The sequence below is a fragment of the Phaethon aethereus genome, assembly GCF_964289735.1.
Source record: "Phaethon aethereus genome assembly, chromosome: 15".
In the NCBI taxonomy this organism is placed as follows: domain Eukaryota; kingdom Metazoa; phylum Chordata; class Aves; order Phaethontiformes; family Phaethontidae; genus Phaethon; species Phaethon aethereus.
The window spans coordinates 17362484-17385085 of record NC_138591.1 but is presented as its reverse complement, the minus strand read 5'-3'; the positions used below and the strand labels follow the sequence as shown (position 1 = coordinate 17385085).

The following is a 22602-nucleotide window of genomic DNA, read 5'->3' as shown; positions in this document are numbered from 1 at the left end:
GGGGCTCCTGCGCGTAGCCGCCGGCCGGGCAGCGAGACGCGCGTGGGAACGCTGCCGCCCGAGCCTCGGGCCACCTCCTACCCTAAGCAACGGGTTTCGTTACGAGCAGCGTCCGGAGGTGGCACTCTCCCTGTCCTCAAACGTCGCCCTGTCCCCACCTGCAGGGTCTGAGGCTGCGGGAGGGAGTTTTCCCATGAGTGATCCCTGTCGCCGTCCCGGGATTTGAGAGCGGACGGCAGGGAGGACCGAGCGGCTGGAGACAGCGACCCGCACCCGAGAGCGGGACACACCAAGAAGAGCCTCTGCCCACTTCTGGGAAAACCAAACGGTGCTGCTGAAGGGCAACCCGCGCCGCATCGTCAAAAGAGGGGGGGCAACCAGCCACAGGCAACGGCCACCTCCAGCGAGGAGCATCCGACGAGCCGGAGCAGCTCGGCAGGACGGGGGCCGCCGGCGCGGCGCCCCGGTCCCGCGCCCGGCCGGGGCTCTGCCCCGCGGCGCATCCCGCCCGGCGCGAGCCCCGGTGACGGCTCCGCTCCCCGCAGCCTCCGAGCGCGCCCCGGCACGGCGCAGATGCTTCGTCCAGCCGTCTGCCAGCCGTCCATGCCAGCCGCCCGATCTCACGCCTCCGGCCGGGCACAGCCTGGCGACCCGGCCAGCCGTGCCGGCGCCCACGCCGCAAGGTCAGCTCCGGTGCTGCTGGTGGCAGCCCCGGGAACCGCAGCGCGCCCCGAAGGCGGCGGAGCCAGGCGCAGGCTGCTGCCTTCTGCTCCCTCCTGTGCCGCTGCTCTTCCACCCCCTCCAAGGAGACACACGAAAGCTTCCTGCTTTTCTCCAGGCACAGAATTATTCCGCTCGTTCCTTCCAACGGGACTTGCAAAGGGAGGCTTTACAGTCAAGCGAAGGCTTCCAGTTCCCTTGGGAAGCGGGGGGGTAACGTGTGGGCAGACAACGCACGAACGGCTCCCACCCTCAGCTGCCGCCGGTGCAGCTCTCGCCCAAAGCGAGTGCTCCTGGAGCCTTCCCAGCCCTTCGGGTGCTTCTTGGTGCAGGGGCGAACATCAGACTGGTTGCTCCATCTGTCTGTAGAGCACCCAGCCCAAAGAGGGGGTCCCTGCACAGGCAGGGTTTATTTTTTTGGTCTTTTATTTTATTTTTTTACAGCAAGCTCTGCTGTAAAAAGCAAGGGAAGCCCATCTGAGAGGTTACCTGCACCCTTGCTGGTGGCACGGCCAGCGAGGAGCCATGCCCACGAGACAGCACTCCGTGTTTCCGCCTCCCCGTGCTCCACGTCAGAGCGCAAAGACAAACACCACCACAAACAAAGGTTGACTTTTCTGCTCGATTCACTCCCTCCCCCTCCAAAAAAGCCATATGGTGCTTTGTGTATAGGGAGAGTTGCCATGGAGAGCTTGCCTGCAAGTCCTCCAGCACAATAGGCTGCATTAAGCTTTCAAATTCCTGTCCAAAAGAGCCAAAAAAAGCCACCAGATCTTTGCTGCTCAACCGGCACCCCCCACGTGAGGAGCACCATCCTCCAGGTGCCGAGAGAGGCATGCGGTGAGAGCCGGAGGCTCCGCTGGCTCTCCCTCGCCGCACCACCAACGGCGCAGGAGGGTGGTCTCCGAGAGACCCTCCAGGGAGCCTTACTGCCCAACAGTCTCCTTGCCAAGAGGCTACAAGCTGGGTCTTTCCCCCAAATTAATTGCACTAATTTATTTGACTGGAATATGTGGGCAGGGTAGCAGGCGTCTGGATAAAGCTTTGGTTGAACTACTGCGGCAGCACTGTTGTACCGGGGTAACGTGGCCGACGTAGAAGTGACAGAAGTCGTTCTAACCAGTGAGGCCAGGCATGTGTACCGCATCATCCAGTGAAGCTAAGGTGAATTTAGGAAAAAAAAAAACAGATGTAAAAACCAAAGTCCGCTCCGAGCACCTGCAGCACCCTTTTGTCACCTCTTCCCGTCCCTGCCTTGAAGCTTCCTGCTGCCCAGCGTGTGCTCATTCAAAGCCCACCGCGATCGCTGCCTTCCAAGCTCATCGCGTCGACCACACCACTCACTTGGGAGATGGAGATTTGCCGTCGTACGAATTTTGCCGTGAGTCCGGCTCTGACCAGGCAGCCACAGCACTTTTTCTCCCACGCATTTGATTCTCTGCGTTCCCCGGTGCTGCCCTGTTTCTTGCTCCACCTCCCTCTATCCTTAAGATGCCTTCGTTAAGGTTAAGCACTTAAAAAAAAAAATCATTGCCCGAACGCTGCCATGTAAAGCTTCTGACAAGGACCATCTTCTGTCCGAACACATCCGCGTGCTCTCCCACCGCTTCGTTCTTGTCCTTTACGCCAACCGCAAGCCAAGGGCAACCTCAGCCCGGTATCCACCAAGCCTCTAGAGCCACCGGTCAACTCCGAGGAGCGGCACTGCCAACAGCAGAGACACAGCCAGCGGCACGGAGACTTCTCCTGGACGTACGGCGCACGGGCAGCTAGAGAACAAGCGGGATAGGTCCTGGGTTCCTCGTGGGGCTGAGTGCTTGCCAAGCTCTTGCGGCAGCCAGAGGTGCACCCTTCGCCGTCCCGTTGCATCGACGGGAGAATCGCCGCGCTTCGGAAGGGCTCGGGCGTGCAGTAGTAACCTGGGCTTTTCAAGAAACGCAACGGAGCGCAGAGCTACAGGAACAGAAGTCCCGGGGTACAGAAGACTCTTGAAATAGATTCTAAAAACTGCTTTCAGAAGACAGGATTTCAGTGAAAAGGCACCTTGAGTGAAGAGCTGTGGGTACAGTAGTGACACGCGGGTCAGAAACAGAGCCAGTTTTATCGGCTTCATATAGGAATGACCTAGAAAAACAGATCCTTTCAGAAGTATTTAAGTCATCTGCCAACGCAGACCGTACATCCTGCTGCAAGCCACAGAGCCACACACTCAAAGTGATTCGAACAGTATGGATTATGTGCAGCTAACAGACCTGAATTATTCAAGGCAGGAATAAGGCCAGGAACCCGCGTGAACGGCACAAAATAGACCCCCAAAAAAAAGGCAAGGCGAAGTTTTGGTCGGCTTAAGAGAGGACAAGCGATGCAAACCAAACTCCCTTACTGGGCATGTGACTTGAAAATAAGGAGGCAAAAAAGACACGCAGCTAAGTATTAAAAAATGACAGGCATTTAGGGGGGTCTGGTATCCAAGAGCAAAGGGACAGAGGGAAAGCCAGGGTCCAGCATTTCCAGAGGCAGCTCAGGGTCTCGTGCTTTCGCTGAAGCTCAAGCATCCATGTGGCGTTAGTCCCGGCACGATAAAGCCGGCACCAGTCCGACCATCCATCCTTTTGCTTTCCGTAAGTGACCCAGGGGCGTGTTTGTAAGCCGATGCTCACAGACAAAGCGGTAGCACTGAGGAGAGCTGCAACGAGCGGCTTTCTGCTATCTGCTTTTCCCGTAGCTCAACCCGCCGACTCCTCCAGAGACAACGGGGCAGGAGCGCTTACCGAAGACTATCATTTTACAACCAAAAATTACGCAATGGAGTAAGCGAGCGGCAAGCTCAGGCTCCCAAGGAGGCAGCATCTGAATTAAAGTTGCTTACGCAACCCTCACCCCAGCCCCTCTCAGCTAAGGCGCTTTAGAAGTCCTTCGTCTCCTGAACATCATTGCTCACGCATCGGTACTTATCACGCATTCTTTTTGATCCCCCTCATACAGTGCAAGGTCCTCAAGCTTTGTTTAGACATACCATCTAAAGACATAGTAAAAAGAATTAACTTCGTGGCACCCAAGCACTTTGGAAGCATAAATCTAGCTGCCTTCACTTCATCTCAAGAGACCGGGCGAGCATTTGCTGCCTCTGCTGCAGCAACGGACCAGAGACAAGAAGCCACCACTAGCACACGTGGGATTTGGTTTTGAGTTCAATATACGGGTCCTCGTTTTTAATCCTCAGCGATTTCAGCTGTCTTTTCAGCGTGTGCTAGTCACCAAGAGCAGCTCAAACTCCCCCAGACTTGTGTCAGCCTGGAAAAAAAGCCTCACTGCTGGAGGTGTGGAAAACGAGGAGCGGGCTTGTGGCCACCAGCAAGTGGTTCAGAGCCACTTTGTGATGTACCAGCGGAAAAAAGGCCAAGAGGCTGAGCCTCCAAATTAGCACCAGCTGCCCTGCTGAGGAGACCTCCTGATGTCCTCCATCTCCTTCACTCTAGCTTCTACTTTCAAACAACTCGATTTCAGGAAACAAAGCTGGATTTTGCAGCCAACAGCTTTATTCCCTGTTCTGTGAAGAAATCGAGGCAGGACCTCTTCAAAGAGTGCATGCAACTATGCAAGAGAACATCCTAACTTAGCTTCCCAGAGCACGCTCAATGCGGACGCAACCTCTGGGAGACATCCAGCGGCCGGTCTCTCGCCAAGCGTTTGAGTCCCCTGAAGTAGAAACTCTTCTAGACGCTCCACAGCCAGCTTGATTCAGGCAGGAGCACGCAGAAGACAAGTGGCACCTCCTAGGTAAGACGGCCCCGCCAGCAAAATAAAATTAGAGAGAAGCCTGGCTCAGGAGCCTGGATGCACCAGAGCTTTTGACACACCAGGTAATGTAGACAGAAACAAAGCGGTTTCTCAGCCCGCTCATTAGAGGTCACTGGCTGGCTGGCACCGTCCCACCACGAAGCATTTCAGCCTTCCACGTGGAGAAGTGAAGATAACGGTTAAAACCAGTTCACACTCCCCAGCTCATAGCTTCCAAATCCTGTGCCCGAGCAACGCTTGCGACGTAGTTCCCTTCGGGCACAGCTGAATGTCGTTACCAGCGCCATGCCTGTGCGAAGCGAGGCACAGCTTGCCTACAGAAGACCCCGTAGCCCAGAGGCAAGCATCGAAAGAAGTCCTCTCAACACCTACAGCACTTGCAAATCGTAACACGCAGACATTAGCATCTGTCATTCAGCAGTTTGCAGGTCCTGCTGGCCATTTCTGCCCCTCCACTAGCCATACCACAAGCCCAGGACAACTAATGCAAAGCTGATGCCAAAAGCCTTTTCAAAGCGATCACCGAGCCCTGGCAAGGGATTTGGACCAGGACCACCCACCTGCCTTTGGTCAACGCGTGATTTACGGGTGAACTGCAAGGCTGGCCAGCAACTGAACAGGCACCTACTTACTGCAGGCTCCGACTTCAAAAGGTAAGTTGCAAAACCGTTAGTAAAAACTAAATACGGTTATTTATAAAGCGGGCAAGTCTGAGATCAGAGGCTAGGTCCCGACCAGAAGTCGGCCTGAGTTTGGGGGAAAACTGGGGAAAGAAAATACATAAGGGAAGAAGAGACGTTAAACTACACCTGCAGGAAGAATTCTTCCCGGCGTGGCATTTCACGGTTCTGAGCCATCTCTTAGAAGCGACGGTTGTGTCGCTCAGAAAGTCCTGTCTGGTACAGCGAGTGCTGAGCAGCCCCTTTGCCCTCCTGCTGCTGGCCGTAGCAGAGCGGTTTAGAGTCCCTGTCCTCCAAAGTCCCTTGAAAGCTCTGCAGATCAACAGGAAAACGCTCCTGAAGGCTCCCATGATTGAATACCCTTCCCCGTTTCTCCCCTTAACTCTCAACACTGCCAAAAAGTCCCGTCTAGAATGAGCCGAACTGTGTCCCACGCGTCACTGAAGCGGAGGGAGGCTCTACTTTAAGTGCTTTTGCTCCAGCTGGCTTCTGTAAAAGAAACATTGCCCAGAGGAAAACAATGCAATGGAGGGTCCTGTAAGATTGGGTTTTAACCCTTTTTCCAGCGTAAGAGTCCCCAAAGCGGGGAGGACGGTGTCCGCGACACTGCACAGGCTGACAGCCCTTCCTTCCTGCCCTTATTGAGGCAGCGCCGATACACGAGCGACTTGACGCCGCGCTCCAAAACCACAAACTACGCAAGGCACAGGCACCAGCAGGGATCATTAGCGCTTCATTCAAAGCCGACTTAATCGCTAGGGATATAAACTTGTAACAAAACTCCATTCAGACAGTTTTCAAAAAGTTTTGGTAACGTTTTGTTGGCTAGAAGAGAATCCACCGCCGTTGAGTTGTGGCCAACCGCTGTCTTGAGGACGGCTGAGGAACACGGCTGTATCGGAAGCGTTAGACCTTGTCAACGCCGAGTACGAGATCTCCGAGAAGGGAACCAAGGGACTGAGAGGTTACAAACGCGACGCTGCCCAGTTCTTGCCGCCTCAACGGGAGCGTCTTTATCAGAAGTTGCCCCACTACCTCTGCCCACCTCTCTATAACTACCGACGGCGTTAATAAAAACTACACGCGAAACAAAACGGGCTTCGAAACCAAGCGAGTTGGAGAAGCGACGGGAGAACGCGAGTCGCCGACGCGGCAGAGCTCCGCTCTCGAAGTCGAGAGCGGCACCGGAGCAGAGCCGCCCCGCTGCGCGCGCGTCAGGCTGCAACGGGCGGCCGTGGTCCCTCGCTGCCGTCCTGTGAATCGCCGATGGGTGAATTCAAGCACCGGTCACCTCGTTAGCAGGAGCCTTCCCCACCCGAAGGAGAAATAAGCCGCCCGGTAGCGAGACGGGTTTACGGGAGCAGTCAGACCGCGTGCGCTTTGGGAAGGGTGATCGTCGAGGAGAAAGACGGCCAAGGGACGCGGGCACCAGCCCGGGAGGAGACGCGGCTCGGTGCAGGCGGAGCAGGACCGCGGTGAGGGAGCGAGCCGTGGCTGCTCAGAACACCAGGGAAAGGTCTCTCTTGGCGCGGGGGGATTGCCCACCGGAGCCGGCCCGCCTGCTGCTCACCCTTCACAACCCAACCCAGCGCCTCTGCAATTAGGAGCGATTTCCCAGCAAAGCCACATCCCACCCAGCCTCTCCCGTCTACGAGCGAGACCAGGAAACGCTCGGAAAAACCCAGCCTGTGCCATATCAAGCTGTCGAGGCGTCACAAGGGTACGCTCACTGCGCCGAGACGAGCCTCCAGGCTGCGACAGAGCCGAGCAGGGCTCTCGCAGGAGCAAAAGTTATAGGTGAGTAATTACCCCTTCGTTAATAACACCAGATTGACTGGATTCCTGACGAGAAATGGTCTGACAGCTCCGGCTTGCCCGCTGGTGCGGAGGCAGGACGATGGGCTACTCACTTGCCTTTACCTACGGTCGGGAAGCCAACCCTACGCGATCTCTGGCCAGACCTTTCTGGTGAGGATGGAGGAGACATTCCCCAGCTTCCTGGCTTAAGCCTCACTCCGGAGCCAACGTCCAAACCTGAGAAAGCGAAACAGGCAGGACCGAAACCACCACCACCCATCCGGAGCCACCAGCCCAGCCCAGCCTCCTCCCACGCGCTCCCCGAGCCGCAGGCTAGCCCAGTCTCCCCGAAGTATTAGCAGCAACAGATGTGGAACAAAACGGCGTCCTCCCGACGCAGAAAATAAAACACGATGGAGAAATACCGAGGCAGCAGATGGGCGACGAGAAAGGTCTATTTTTCTAGCACAAGTTGCCTTTGTTTTCTTTTTAGTCGTCGACTCCGTGAGAGAGAGTGTGCTAAGAATCGCTCCAAGGCTCTAATAAAACACTGCTCTCTATTTTTATACTGACCTTCTCCCCAAGAAAACAGGTATTCCCCGCAGTGCTTTTTTTTCTTCTCCTTTGCCAGAGAAAGTAGTTTTCTTTCCGGCGTCAATCTTAGGCCTTTCATTTGCAATCTAAACTCCCCCCAGCTTGCCTTTATCCGGCTTGGGTTATGGTCTGCGGCCACCACAAATTTCCTTTACTTCATCGGGACGCGGGGGAAGTCCTTCCACTCCGTAATTCGCAGAGTAACGCCTTCCCCTCACAAGGAACTGCGGACAAATGGTGACGCTTCGGGCATTTCATGGCAGGTCGGCCGCTCGCCGCGGCGAGGGGCGGCTTCGCGGTGCTACGCGCTAGGTTTCCCGCGGACCGCGCGCGCGTTTTGGACCCGCAGCCTGTTAGCTCTCCGCGACGGTGACCAGGATTTCTCTGCCGCAGGCTTCAAAATATTCACAAAGAAAGAATTCTCAAAACGGGACCGATGCTCCTGCCAACCTCCCGCTCCCCCGGACCCCGAGGGCTGCCGAGCCTCAGCGGCGGTATTAAAGCGGCACGTTTGAGCAATTCCCTGCCGTCCTCATCCCGGAGCCGCGAGGAGGCCTACGGACGCAGCTTCTACAACGCTTCCGCGCTTCTCCCAAAAGTAGGTCGACGCAGGACGTCATCTGCCAGGCTGTTTTTGGGAAGACACGCTCCCCGCTCAGGCACGGCGCACATGGAGCGGGCCGGCTTCGCCCCCGGCGTAACCCCTCACCCAGCTGCCCAGCCACAAAAACGAATAAACCCAACTGTTCAGGTAAATTAAAAGAGAAACTGCAAACGACGAACAGCCACGGCGAGCCAGAAGTGCCTCCCCCCCGCCGTCAGCCTCCGTGTCCTTTCCCTAAGCGTACGACAGCAGAAATAAATTGGGACGGGTTTCACAGCCGAGGAGCATCCCCCCCTCCCCAGCCACCACTCCCGCTTCGGAGGGGAACAAGCGGTTACCCCCGCTCGCCCAAATCTCCCCGCGCGCGCTAACGCGGGGAGAGTTAACCTCGCCGAATCCCGGCGGCTGCGCGGCCGGAGAGAAACAGTTTTGCGGGCGGCGTTTTCGTTCCCGGTTTTGCTTTGAAGAAGTAAATATCCTCCCTCCCAGTCGAGCCAGTTTGGAGTCATCCTTCCCAGCGCCAACGTATTCCAAAAGAAGAGGGTAAAGGTGCGCGCCGGGAGCGCCAGGCACTGACCTCCCGTCTCTCCGCCGCTCTCGCGGCAGCAACACGGGAGCCGCGCCGGGGGTACAAGCGGCCGTTAAAAACAAGCGTGGAAAACAAAGCTACGTTTGCAAAGGTCCAAGGGGTCCGGCCGTCTCCTTGTTTCAAGGGGTGATGAAAAGGGATTCGGCAACAGGCACCCAAGGAAGCGTCGCCTCCGAGGCTGGGCCAGCAGCTGCCCACGCTGCGCAGCGTTTTGGGGCTCCTGGGAGTAGAAGACTGACTTTTCTTCTCCAGTGATGCGAGCTGGAGGAAGAGAGCGAGCACCCCAGTGCCACCTGCACCCAGGCTTTCTCCCGTGTCCTCCCCTCACCCAGGAAGAGCCTCTAAGGACGAAAGTTGGGCTGGATTCGCACTTGCTCAGCTCTTCATCTGTTTGTGCCTTCACGCAGAGGACCTCCGTCCCACCCCGATGCCCCTCATGCTCCGAGCACCAGCGTTTCACAGGAGCGGGCTGCTGTGCCCCCAGACACACCTGACCCTCTCTCGTTAGGGATGCTTCTGCAGGAGAGGCACGGAGAGACCCCTCAGGCCCCTGTGACCGCAAGGTGCCACCAAAGCCGCTCACCTCCACCACAGACTAGTGCGTGCACTCCTAATTCCCCACGCTCCGCGAGCGGGGAGGGTTACACGGCCTCAGTAGACAACCCTCTCACATTCCCATGGGCAGGCCCAGGGGTTTCCAAGACAAGTGTTGAAGCACCACTCTTCCAAGAGAAAAGTCGAGTTCAGTACTTCCAAGAAAGGCTTGGCTGCTTCTGTCCCTAGGAGAAGGGGTCGCAGACGATGAGCACGTGGACTCCAAACTTAAGCACAGTAATGGTGCTACGAGCATCCCTCTGCACTACAGGGATGAGGAGAACTCCGATCTACAAAGAACAGCAGGAGGATTTTATTTCATTTTTTTTTTTCCACCCCAAGTATAGAAATTTCCAAGCGACATTTAAGCCTTCGCTCCTTTCAGGGGCGGAATTAACCCTTCTCTTCATAAACTCCTTATCCCAACAAGCAGTACATATAGTACATACACATACATATATGCATATATGCAAGAGCAGAGCAAGATGCAATGCAAAAAAAAAAAATGTAGACATAATCAGAGCAATTTTGATTTTATTCTTGCTCACGAATCAATCTTGATTTCCCATTCGCGGCAGCCCCTGTTCCCTGAACGACAGCTATGCACCAAGAGGCATCCGTCCTACCTTCAGCCATCAAACGAGCTGTCTCCCTAAGCGGTGATGGTTTAGCCAGGGTGAGGAACAGGCGAGATCAGCGGGACAGTCTTCACTGCAGCAATGCTGCATGAATAAAGAGATCAGCAGATCTGATGGGAACGTAGGAAGCGCTCACACCAGTGCCAGATACTCACCCAGTTTAGTCAAACGGGCACACACAAGCTCTCCTTCCATCTGCTAAGCTTCAGTGAAGACTTCCCTTTTAAAAAGCAAACGCCTTGAATATTACATTGGGCCTGGGTACCCCCACTGAGAAAGCATGCTTAGATGTCAGCAGTAGCCTGGTGCAAATACTGCCGTATTTCCAGCGTCAGTCTAGAAGAGAGACCACTGAAGATGCACGCACAGCCTCAGAAATAATTACTGGATTGGGAGTGTGTAAGGGAACGTAAGCCTTGGCTTCTGGAATTATCCCCATGCAAGGAAAGCTTTCATTTTGCGTAGCAAAAGCCATCTGCAATGCAGATCCTACAGAAGGAGGGGAAAAAAACCAACAAACACACACCCTACACACAAACCAACCAGTGGTTTACGCTCCCAGACGGAGCCAGATACCCAACACGCTCCGCACCTTCAGACGCTCCGCAGAGCCAGAGCCGATCCCCGTCACCGGGGCAGCAGCCAGCCTGGCTCTCCAGAAATTAATTCAGAGCCACCACGTGCCATCCAGCAGACTCGTACGAGCGCCAAGCGGCTCACGGGCACCCAGAGCCGCGACCTCAGAGATGTTGTCCTAAGCGCTATCAGATCTCGAGGCGTCTCCGAGACGCCGGATCGGCACGTGAGCGGCGCAGGCGCGGGAACGGGGAGCAGCGCCGCTCCCCCGGCGGTGAGGCTGCAGAGCACGACCCGCACGCGGGGCGAGCAACGCGGGGATAATTACTCAGATCTGGTTTCGGGATGTGCACTTCTCCCTCGGCTGTAAGCTTGCAGGGCGTTACTCTCACAGCCTTCATCCCAGGGGAAGGCTGGATGTGGGCTTTTCTTTCAGGCAATTCCCAAACTGGCATTCAGCTACCAGGAACATACCGACCATCTCGGGACACGAAATGCCAGTTGCAGAAACTGCAGCTTCTGCTCCGAGGATACACCCATCGAAATCCTCCCGGGGCAGCTCTCGGGAAGCGAGGGATGCAGCCCCACAAGGACCCCGACGGATTCAAGTTCACGCTGCTGCCAGTTCCAATGAGCAGCAGCACAGAGCCCTTACACAGGGCGTGTTTCCACGGAGCCGAGGCTTGGTCGTTGGGCACGGTGGCCAACTCCTGAAGCAGCTGCAACCCCCCGCCCCCCGAAGCCGGCGCTGCCGGGGGTCTCCCCCAGTCCTGCCCCCCCGCCCGCTCCTGCCAGCCGCCCGCCGTCCCCGCAGACGGGAACTCGGTTATAGCTTCCAGGTTTGGGTGTTGGCTCTGCAGCTGTATTTTCCATCTTCCCAAATCCAAAGAGCTTTTAGTTGAAGGATTTGGGGGGGCGGGGAATTCACTATTTCCATCCTCAGGCGCTCCCCCGAGCGCGGGAACACACCTATTTCTCAGCGGATGCACCGTCTGCTCCCGATGCACAGGGGCCCCTTTGTGCAGGGACCAGAAGCCAAGGCAGAAGGGATGGACGAGGCTGTGAGCTCCCGGGACGCGCCTTCCCCTGCCTGACACGGCACTTATTTGAACTGACACCAACAGCAATCCCAGGAGGGTACCTGCACAGAGCCCACTCCCCACAGGCTTTTCTTTGGGAGACAGATGTTACAGATGTTTCTGTTCAGAGCACGTGCACGAATTACACGGCTTGTTCGTTGCCACTTTTGAGTTTGAGAGCACCGGTCTGCTACAAAGAGGAGAGATTAAGTATGTCCTACTGGATGCCGAGGGGGCCTCTGTAGAAAAAAAAAAAACAGGTGTTTGAAGCTTAAAAGGTTTTTAAATACCCTGACAAAGAAAGGAATCTGCTTGTGAGCACAACCCTTGGTGTCTGCTTGCATCCAGCTGTGTCCGATACCACCCAGATTTCATGTGTGCCAACCATCTCCCCCTCCAGCAGCTCCCGCATCCAACACGCAGCAGACTAGAGCTGCTCCTTGGTCCAGGCACCTTGGCTTCAAATTCCAGACACCACCTCACGCCCCTCTGTCCCACGCTCAGCTCCTTGCCATACAAATGGACAGAGACCTTACTCCTGGTGTGAGCTTCCCAAGTGGCTCGCGTACGATCCCTCGCACACGTTTCTTACGGGGAACGTCCCTCGCGAGCCGCAGCTTCCGAGCACGACGAATGCAGCAGTCACGCTGGCTCCCCATTTCTTTTCCCCTGCAGGGTGACTAGAAAGACGTCCCGTCGGATCGCACTGATGGCACAGGGGCACCAGGTCTTCCTCTGGCTGGAAAATGCCTTTTCCCAGGCAATACGCACCTTACCTGGCTTCTTTAAGCATGCTCTGTAACGTACCCTCCTCCTTCAAATCAGTATCATTACCGCCTCCACCACATTATCGTCTTACTTTTGGGAAGGGTAGAAGATAAGGCAGCCACAACAGGCGAAACTCTCATTACAGCCTCAAATTTGGCTTCTGCAGCGTGCAAGTCACTTTGCTTTCCCCCCCCCCAACCACGGTCAACATTACCTGGCCAGGCAGAAGGTTACAGTGGCAGAGGGTTCAGACGTGTTTCGCAGCCGCGGGGAGGTGGCACTGGGGCTTTCAGTGCTGTCCGAGGGGTTAAACGGTGCTTTGCTCCACACTGAAGGCAGAGGCAGGTTCCAGGAGTCCTAGATCGGCGTGTTCCTCAACCAGTGGGAACATACCTCAAAGGGCTGGCACAGGGATAGGACCGAGGAGTTTCGCGTCCTCCCTCGGCATAAGGGCCAACTGAACACGAAAGCAGTTGTAAGAAAAGCAGCTGACTATGCAAGTCTTGCTAGCTAACTACACCTTCACTTTGCCAAGCTAGACCGGAACAGCTCGAGGGAAATCACAGCTATTCTCCTACAGAGAGTCTCCGAGAGGCAGGGGGAGAGGGAGGAAAAAGCAAGAGGCATCTCCAGACATAAACCCTTACCGACATCAAGACAGACACTGCAAGGTCCAAGCTTACGTCAGGTCTCACTTCAGTGACTGACCGGAGAGCTACAGGGTCCCAGGAAATGCAACGGAACTCTCTCCGGCTAAAAATAGGCCAAACTAATTAAGAAAACCTTGTTAGAGAGGACAGCCAGCAGCAAGCAGAACCTCTTCTTTCTCTGCAAAAGGATGATCAATACTGACTGTCTCAACAGCAGCAGCAAATTCTGACGATCACTTCAACGTGAGCAACGGCTCAGCTGGTGAGACTCAAAGAAACTCCCTCGGTACCCGATCTTGGGTTTCTTTTATAACTGTTTAATGCCATGCAATGTCAGAGAGCTCTGCCTTGCTTAACCACTGTAATAAATACATACCAATCTCTTTCAAGTTTAATAAATAGGGATCCTAAAAGCTTTGTCCAGACCTGCTTTTTCCATTCAATTAATATAACGCAATACCAGAGCAATGAATTATTGAAGAGAAATACAAGCCAGAGCTTTCACAAACACGCTCTACTCCAACAGCAATTTATTACAAATTAATAGCACGCTGCGTTTCCTCCTGCATCGTGAGAAGTGGGAATCAGCTGCGCCGTCAGGCTACGCCAACCACGAAAACGTCGGAGCTGCCGTCAAACGCTACAACCCTGAGCACAAATAAGCTGGGGATGGGACGGAGGAGCAGGAGGAGGGATGGACAACCGACAGAAAAAAAGAAGCCACTTCTGCTTTGAGGGTTTTCTGCTCATGAAACAACATGGTTTGTATAGGAATCATCAGGCTTTTCACATCTTTGCTTGTATCAGCACTCAAAAGCACGCTCCGTGTGCCGGGCTGACAACACGCTGCATGTTCATTGCTGCGTGAAAGCAACGCTGAAGTTTAAGATAAGCATTGCTGTGAACAGAATTGATTAACGTGCAAGTATGGTAATTCATACTCGCAGATTCAAAATGACATCTGCTCAGCATGAAGCTCCCAGTATTTTTCACACCCCGTCCTTAACACACTTGCCCCGAAGTGACCCTCCAACCTTTTTACCGCAAATGAATCCCATCTTGAAAAAACAACAGCTTTTCTTCAGCAAACCAGTTCAAACGCCAGCCAGCCAGAAAAATACTTCACATTTCACCAAGCTACTGCTCTGGAAGCGCTTTCAACAAGCCCATCCAGAGTAACACGGGGATTGTCACAGGCCTGTTGTGGGAACCTGTTTAAGGATTACCTACCAGTCAGGGAGCGCAAAGCTCTCGTTCAACGTGCCGCTTGCTAGAAATCATCTGAGCACGTCGGTCCTCCAAATAGCTGGAGTCAAGGCAAATGCCCAGCGTTCGGAAGGCGTTACGCTCTGCACCAGACAGACAGACCGACATCTCCAGCAGCGTGTCAGCCGAGAGTCGCTCCGTGGGAACGGACACCAAACCAGACGGGGTTTTCCCCCCCTCGATGGCTTTTCTGTTTCCAGCCTACGTTTAGGAAGGAACTTTCCTGATAGACAGGAAAACATGCGACCACCACCACAAGTGCCGTACCACCTTTTTCAGCTCTGTTACTAAATGCACCCAACCTCTCCCCCTTCCCCTCCGGCCACCAGAGCGCGTGACTTTCAGAAAACCAAACCCAGCTTATTTTCACCAAGCATCTTCTCAGCTCGGTTTTAACCCCTGTGGCGTTAAATTTGGCATCTCCCCGTCTTCCCTCGCGGCACAGCGGCAAACTCACCTCCATTTTTGATAGCTCTGATCCCCCGATGGAAATCTTCAAAGCTGATGACTCCAAGTCCGCTCGGATCGAGGTACTTCGTTAGCTCCTTCACCTGCAACCACAAAAGCAGCGTTACCCACAGACCCCTTTGGGGAGATAGCATCTTCCATCAGAGCAACACCTTGTCACGAGTTTTTTCCTCCTTAAAAGAAAAAGATGTGAGCTGATGACAGCGAATTTCTTAAGCTGACACCAAACTGTGGCCGTTCTCCTTGCAGGGAACGTAAGTAATCAGTACAGAAGGGTTAATTAGGACTTGGCTGGTGCTGAAACTCTTGCTTAGCTTTGAAACCTAGGTTAGGGCGATATTTCTTGCAACGTGGTCCTTCTCCAGCAGGGATTTGTTTATTTATTTTTTTAAAAAGGTCCTATCTTAATTGGGAAAACTCATTAATAGGCTGCCCAGTAGGAGGGCTCAGTTAAGAGGATTCAAGGATAATGAACTGCTCCACGTTACAAATTTAGGCCGTATAATTGAAACATTTTCACAATTAGACAATGCCCGAGGAGGAAGGACGCGCGTCAGCTAGCGAGGATTAGGACGCCGGCACAGGCACAGGCACGCACGTGGAGCAAGGGCCACTTGCGAGACCGGGCGAGGATGATCAGGGCACTTCAAACGGAACAGTTCGAGGGCAAAAACCACACTCGCCCCTCGTGGTCCAAGCAGAGCCTTCAAAAAAGGTGCATTTGGTTCCTTCCTTCCCGGCTGCCGCAAGCCCGCCCGCCAGAGAACCCTTTACACCAATGATGCTTCTCAAGCCAAGACAATCAGGCTCTTTTTTTTTTTTTTTTTTCCTGCTTAAAGAGAAAAAGCAGCCCCTCATTTTAAGGGATACTGAGGCGCCTTCGTGTACGTTAGAGCCACATCCTTCGGCTCGGAAACTAAGCCAAGGAGGAAGCAGGGTGCAAGAGGTGAAAGCGGGAATTGCACAGTTCGCTCTGTACTCAAAAGCTGCCGGCACCGCTGCCCTCGCCCTGCCAAACACATCCACCTCCCTCCTCCTCCTCCTCCTCCGGAGCTGACGCAGAGGAGGAAGTCCTCAGGCAATCTGCAGCGCTGGATTTGTTCAGCTCTCATGAGCGTAACCGGTTGCCTTTTTACTCACTCGGGTGATCTCTCGGTTTTCGTTTTTCTTGGGGGAAAAAGATGGTGAATCACCAAACCTCCCCTTCCAGGGAAGGAAACCCGGCATCCAAAAGGAGACTTAACATCCGACGGTGCGGAGGACCACCGAGCCCAGCCGTGGTGCTCAGAGCCGCCCGACTCTTCACACATCAGCGGGGGGGGTTGGTGTGCTTTTTGTTTTGTTGTTCGTAACTCCAGGTTTGTGTTTCTACAGGAAAATCCCACCTGCGAGAGGCTCAGAGCTGCTCACCCACGTGTCCACGTGGTTTGGGGGAGGCAGGAGAAGTCTCTGCTGCGGACATCCCACCTCCCTGCCGCAGCGGCGAGCGCGCTGCCGGCACAGAGGAAACCACAGGGCTAAGACCATAATAAAATAAAATTAAATTAAAAAAAAAAAAAACAAACACCAAACAAACATCACAAAAACCCACAGCACTCGGCTGAGCCTCTCCGGGGCTGCCAAGAGATAAACCTCCAAGCCCCAGCATGGCTTGCCTGCCTGCTGGAAAGGAAGGATTCGTAATAATGAAGTAATGATGACGTAAGCATTCCTTACTCCATCGTGAACGGGGAGAAAAATAACACAAGCATCTTTTCCAGTTTTCCAGGGAACTTTTTCGGTAGACAGATGACAAAACGTGCTGAACTCGTGCGGCACACATTGACTTGGGCGAGTCAGGCTTCTCGTACCTCAAACAAAGGTATTTTAGACTAATAAAAACAGCTCTCAGGAATGCGTCGGTTCCAGCTGATGCATCTGGCAGCTTCTTTGAGTTCAAAAGCTGTAGCTTAATTTGTTATCTGCGCGTATAGATAAGAGAAATGCAAGTGACATTTAAATCAGACTTGGTAAGCCTGTAAGGGACGATCAAGACACACTCTAAAGTAGAGTTTCTGTAGGGATCCAGCCACGATGACACACGGCAGGGCAGCTTCTCAAGACCAGGAGGGTTTCAAGCCCTCGTGCCCACACCCCAGCAAAGCACCTCTCCCACCCCGGTGCTTGTGCAAACGAGACAGAGCAGCCGAAGGAGTATTTTGTTCACGCAAAAGAGCCGCCCGTGTAGTTAAATTAAGCTGCGGGCAGGGGGAAAACGAGGGCAACGTCTCTTCAAACTTCACAACCCTGACAACGTGGATGCAAACAAACAAAAGCCACGCAACCGATGAAGCTCAAGCCTGTGGTAGAATGTCTGTGCCGATGCGAACCTGCCGGTATTTGCTGCCCAGGCTTCAGAAGAGCTCTGACCATGAAATAACCGATCGAGGCCGACGTCGCCAGGCTGAGCGTGGGTGGCCGCCGACGCTCGGAAGAGCTCACAAGACAGGAACATCAGCAGCGCCTGCCTGGTGGCCCCAGCCCCGGCGAGAAGCTGTCTGGGGAGAGCAGAGGCCGTGTCCTGGCGGGCCCGGGCCCAGCACCCGCAGCGACGTGGCCGGGGATGCTGGGGGCACATCCCTGCCCAGGCCCTTTATCGCCCACGAGCATCTGAACCTGCCTCCACCGCCTCCGGGGCTGCAGATGCTCAGTACCTGCTCTGTACCGGAGTGACGCCTTTTAGCTCTTCCGCACCTATTTGCTGCTATTTCAGCAGCTGCTTCCCAGTTCTACCACCAAAATACGTGGCGAGGTGCAAGGGTGATCCCCCTGGACCATACCCTCCTCCCCGAGGGGTCCCAGCCTGCCCACCCTCCCCTTGCAAGGCAGCTGGTCAAGCACTGGCACAGGCTGCCCAGGGAGGTGGTGGAGTCACCATCGCTGGAGGTGTTCAAAAAACACGTGGACGTGGCACTTCAGGACACGGTTTAGTGGGCGTGGGGGTGTTGGGTTGATGGTTGGACTTGATGATCTTGAAGGTCTTTTCCAACCTTAATGATTCTGTGCTCCAGCCCCTCGGCCATTTTAATCATGTTCCTTTTGCCCTCTCCAGCCCCTCCATCCTTTTTGAAGAAGCAGCACACGCTATTCAAGACAGGATACATCAAAGTCTTGAACGATGCCAAACAGGTCCTCGGCGTTACTCTGATAGCCCTCTCCTGAGGCCCACCGTCTTGTTCACACCTGAGCTGTCACGGCACTGAGCCGCCCTCATCGGGAACGGCCAACAGCAGCTCCGGCATCGCAATCCTGGGTTATAACTGCCAGTTTTCTCCATTGCTTCCTTTTGATGACTAGGCAAAAACCCTACCTTATTGGGACAGTTGGGGGAAAACCCCAAGCATGCTGGCTCAAACTGCTTCAGATTAGCAAATCTTAGCCGTCCTGAAGTCACAGATTTGTTTTCAGCTGAAGACTAATCTGCAGGAGTGGAGTAGTCAACACCGCACTCCTATTAGCACAAGAGCAAAAGTTAACGCTCTACCAAACTGCAGGCTTAAGCTAAGAACAGGCAGATAAGACACAGTCACAGGGAGGTACCTTCTTTTGGCCAGCAAGAAATACTCAAAAATAAAGGTTTTACTTAATGTGTGTGTTTGTAGCTGGTTACAAACTCTTCTTGAAGAAAGAGCAGCTAGAAATACAGAGCATTAAAGAGCCAAAGAGGATGACGTGGTTTAAACAGCTGATTTAAACCCTGGTGGAAAGTGAGAGGTTTAAACTACTTTAAGTCAATCTACCTCAAGCCGAGCACAGAGACGAGCCTGCAGAAGCAGAACCGGTGGCGAGAACTGCCGAAGGGGCTCTGCTCACCCCTGTGCCAGGGACGAGGCACAGCCCAGAGCAAAGGCAGAACGAGCTCCTGGCATGAATCCATAGGGGATTTCTCCTGGTAAGGGACACGGAGAGGGAAGCAGGCTGGGGAGGAGGAGGGAGGTCATCCGGCATCTCAACAAGAGAGCAAGAACTACTCATTGCACCAACCACACTACCACGTCGTCTTCTGTATTAAAGAGCTGTACACACTGGCAGGGCGTTCCACCTTCCAAAACCAACAAGATTTGCTGCCAACCAACACCCATCTCCAACAACCGGTCAAGCCACCTCCGAGCACGCACGCCAGCACCACGCTGTACCGGCTGTTAACAGCTTCGCCACCACGTGGGGCACAAAAAGAGCTTCCTCGCTTTGACGCGGCGCAGTCAGCTCAGTAAGTGATTTTGAGCCTCAGCTAAGCCAACGGCGACAACTCTAAATTCAAGTTAACGCAAAGGCTTGCTTGGCAGCCACGTCATGAGAGTCTTCCAGGGAGGTGAGGGATTCCCCAGCTGTGAGTGGCCCTGCTAAGCGGGCTGGAGGAAAAGGAAGCTCCAGACCTTTCCTCTTTATCCTTATGGATGCTCCATGTCTCCACCACGTAGCAGATGGATTCAGCAGGACAAAATAGCCACTGTGGTCGTTTTAAGCGTTGACCTCTGAAGGACGCAAGGGCTGCGCTAGCCAGCCGACACCCCCCTCGCAACCCCCGAGCCTGCCAGAAGTTCTTCCTTTGTATCCTGGCAGAGACTGGGGCTGAATCAGCTTCCAAAACCAAAAGTTTCTGAGGGGTGAAACGAGGGTGGGAGATTTCCAACGGCCACAGCAGTCAGGCACCCTAAAAAGAAGGGCTGGTGGAGCTCAGCTCCGACGGTCGTATGGTATCTGATATGGATGATGCTTCCAGCCTAGCCACAACCAGGGCCACGTCTTGCCCTCCACCTCCACAGTTATTACTCCCACTGTGGTACCGTCAAATAAGGCAGCGTTTTGGTACTGCTTCTACTCTACACGGACTCTGGAAGTAAACCCAAAGGGGACAAAGAGGACGACTCAATACTGACATATTCCTGGTATAATACCCCCAAATACTCAAGGCAGGCCAGCGAGCAGGCTGCTCCTCCCACCAAGAACTTGAGTAGTAAGCAAAGACAGATGCTTTTGCCTTTGAAGTTGCTCCCTCCTTTCTTCGGAAAGCATATGACATGCGGTCTCAGTCTTCCGAGTTACAGGACAAGCGCCAAGGTAAGTCACGGGAAACTGAGCAGGGGTGAAGATCCGGTCTGCTTAACGATGACTTCTACTCTGAGGGCCCCAAAGGGACCAGCCACACGGATTATGTGCAAAAAAGAACCTAAAGGGCCATCAGAAAGAGATCAAGAGATCTGCCCAGACAAAGAAAAACATGCCGGAGACTTACCAAGAGTCCGGTTGAACTGGGCTCAGCATATTGTGGCCACTTGACCAACCAAAAGAGACTGACCAGCCCATCCAGTAAAGTCCACAAAACCAGTAAGCCCAGTGCAGATCCTGAGTGAGTGACACAGCATGCTTATTGCTGGCTGGGACTTGATTTTAGCCCAAAAGATCAGATGAACCGTTAACACAACCACCAGAGGAAGACCTTCACCAGGAACTCATTGCCATACTTTGACCTGTTGGCTGCAGCCAGCGCTGGCCGGGGACTATGGCAAAAAAGCAGCAGCTACCTGTGAGCAGTTCAAAACACGTTCACGTTTCACTTATTAAAAACTATTTCTACAGAGAGGCAAAAAGTTTAGCCTAAAAAGCAGCATTGAAGCACGCGGACCCGAGCTTTGAAAGCAACTGCTCAGCATGAGGGCAGGTTGGGTGCCCCCACCTCAGGCGGGCATTCCAGCAACGAGGTTGTGGTGAGCAGAGAAAATACTTGGTTGCATGACCCACATCAGCCCCATGTACTTCTTATGTCCCACCTCTTCCCAAACTATTTATCAATAGGAAAATTTTCTCTCCTCCGTCGAACATTCCAGGAGACCAATGGGTTTAAGGACTTTCACCCTTGTCTCTTCCCCTCCAGAAGACATAGGAGCCTTCGTGGTCAAATTTGAATGCAGGGTGAGGCAGGACCGGGCAAGGAAGCAGGGTCCACGCTAGACAAGCTGCAGCTTCAGCATCAGCTTCCAGAGGACCAGTTTCCACCTGGTGCCTTTGAGGAAAGTCTAAGGAAGGAAAGCAGCCAGCCCTTCGGTGGGTGAGGACCACCAGGTACGCACGAGGGGAAGGGAGTAACCGCAGCCTTTCACCAGCTCTGTTAACAGGCCAAAAAGGTTTCCGAAACATTTATTTAGCTGTTCAATCAGCTTCGCGTGATCAAGCACAGCGCACGCAGACGTTGTTCCCCACACATCTGGATGTTCGGCTGGGACACGGACTCTGAAGTATTACAAACACAAAATAAAACTCTGCTTTTAATCCAGTGCTGAGCTTTTTCTATCAGCCTGTACCTCTCATTTTCTCCCGCCGGACCACGCTCCCCTTTGCTGCCTGCACGCTCCGCCGCTTGGATCTCTGCCCGGCCTGGTGCAAGGCTCCACACCATGTTAAACATGCCCAAAGCCAGCCTTTATCTTCTGTTCGGCCTTAAAAAAAAAACCAAAAAAACAAAACAAGGCTGCTCAAACCACCTCTCCTCATCCAAAGTCTTTGGATTGCGGCAGAGCCTGGTTCACAAGGGCCTGTTCGCAGATACCGCGCCGTGTCCAGCAGTAACGGGGTTTGCCTACTTCGTACAGCCGGTAAGAAGGGTCTCAAGAAAGGGCTACGCACGGGATGGCAGGAGCAGACCTGCCAGCCAGCAGCTCCCGCAAGTGCCAGCACACTTTCTCCACCCAATCTGTGGAGTTTCAAGCAAAACCAAGGACCAAAAACGTCCTAAACCCCAGTGGGTGTTGGAGCTTTAAACATGGGAAACTCATTTACATCCAGCGACCAGCTCCAGAACAATTCTGGGTATACAGGGGCCCCCGCAAAACCTGCTTGACTGAGACGGGGCACCAAAATCCAGGCACCTCTCTCGTAACTCCGAGTATCCTCTTCCGTCTGCAAGAAGCCCAAATCCGCTCTGAGCATCTTTTATCTTTGGGGGGAAAACCCTACTGTAAGTCACACAATCCCTGAACTGCAGCAGAGCAAAAGCCGAGAGCCACGCTGGCGTAAATGCCAAGGAGGGGAGATTTTTAGGCTAGCGATGCTCTGAGGTGCAGGAGGGGGCTCAGGCCAGATACTCTCCTCTTTATGTTTAGCCAGATCTCTGGCCTGAAGCGGTACGCAGGAATTTAACAGAGCGAGCACATGCAACATAAAAAAAACCCCAGACAAACCTCTCAGGGTTATGTAAAGGTGGATGCAGCCACCTTTACCCTCCGCATTTAACCGAAGGGTATGAGCCATCGTACTCATTCCTTTGTAAAAACCCGCTTTGTCTCTCAAGGCTAAAAACATCCTTTCAAGGAGAAAAAAAAAAAAAAACCAAAAAAAAAATTACATTTTTACATGCTAACTACAGAAGTCAGAGTATTTTTTTTAATCTTTGGGAAATGTGCAAACGTGCTGGAACGGCTGAACGTCCTGCAGCCAGCTACCGGAGCAGCTGTGCAGCTTGCCAAAGACACAGCCGTTCTCTTTAGATCGCGCAGTCGCTAAATCAATGGGTTGCGACACGGTCAGCTGAAACGGATTGATCCCCGTTAATACAGCATTTGTCTGGGCTAAGACCACATCTATTCCCCCCCGCTGGGTGCTGAGAGAGCATTAACACGCCGACAACGCGAGCGTAACTTAACGTTGCTTCGCGCCACATTATTTCCCAGAGCGCTGCTGTGATCCGAACCGCGGCTGCGCCGGTCCCGAAGCCAGGAACACCCTTCCCAGCGCTTCACTTC

General features: G+C 53.9%; 1 protein-coding gene across 1 annotated transcript in view; it reads right to left on the bottom strand.

The window, feature by feature from the left end:
- RAB11FIP3 (RAB11 family interacting protein 3) overlaps window positions 1-22602 on the bottom strand; it is a gene marked incomplete at both ends in the record, with an annotated part of 72760 nt that overhangs the window by 35281 nt on the left and 14877 nt on the right. Inside the window, one exon of the mRNA XM_082006838.1 lies at window positions 14814-14907. Within this exon, the coding sequence (XP_081862964.1) occupies window positions 14814-14907 (94 nt within the window). The remainder of the gene's footprint in view (window positions 1-14813; window positions 14908-22602) is intronic.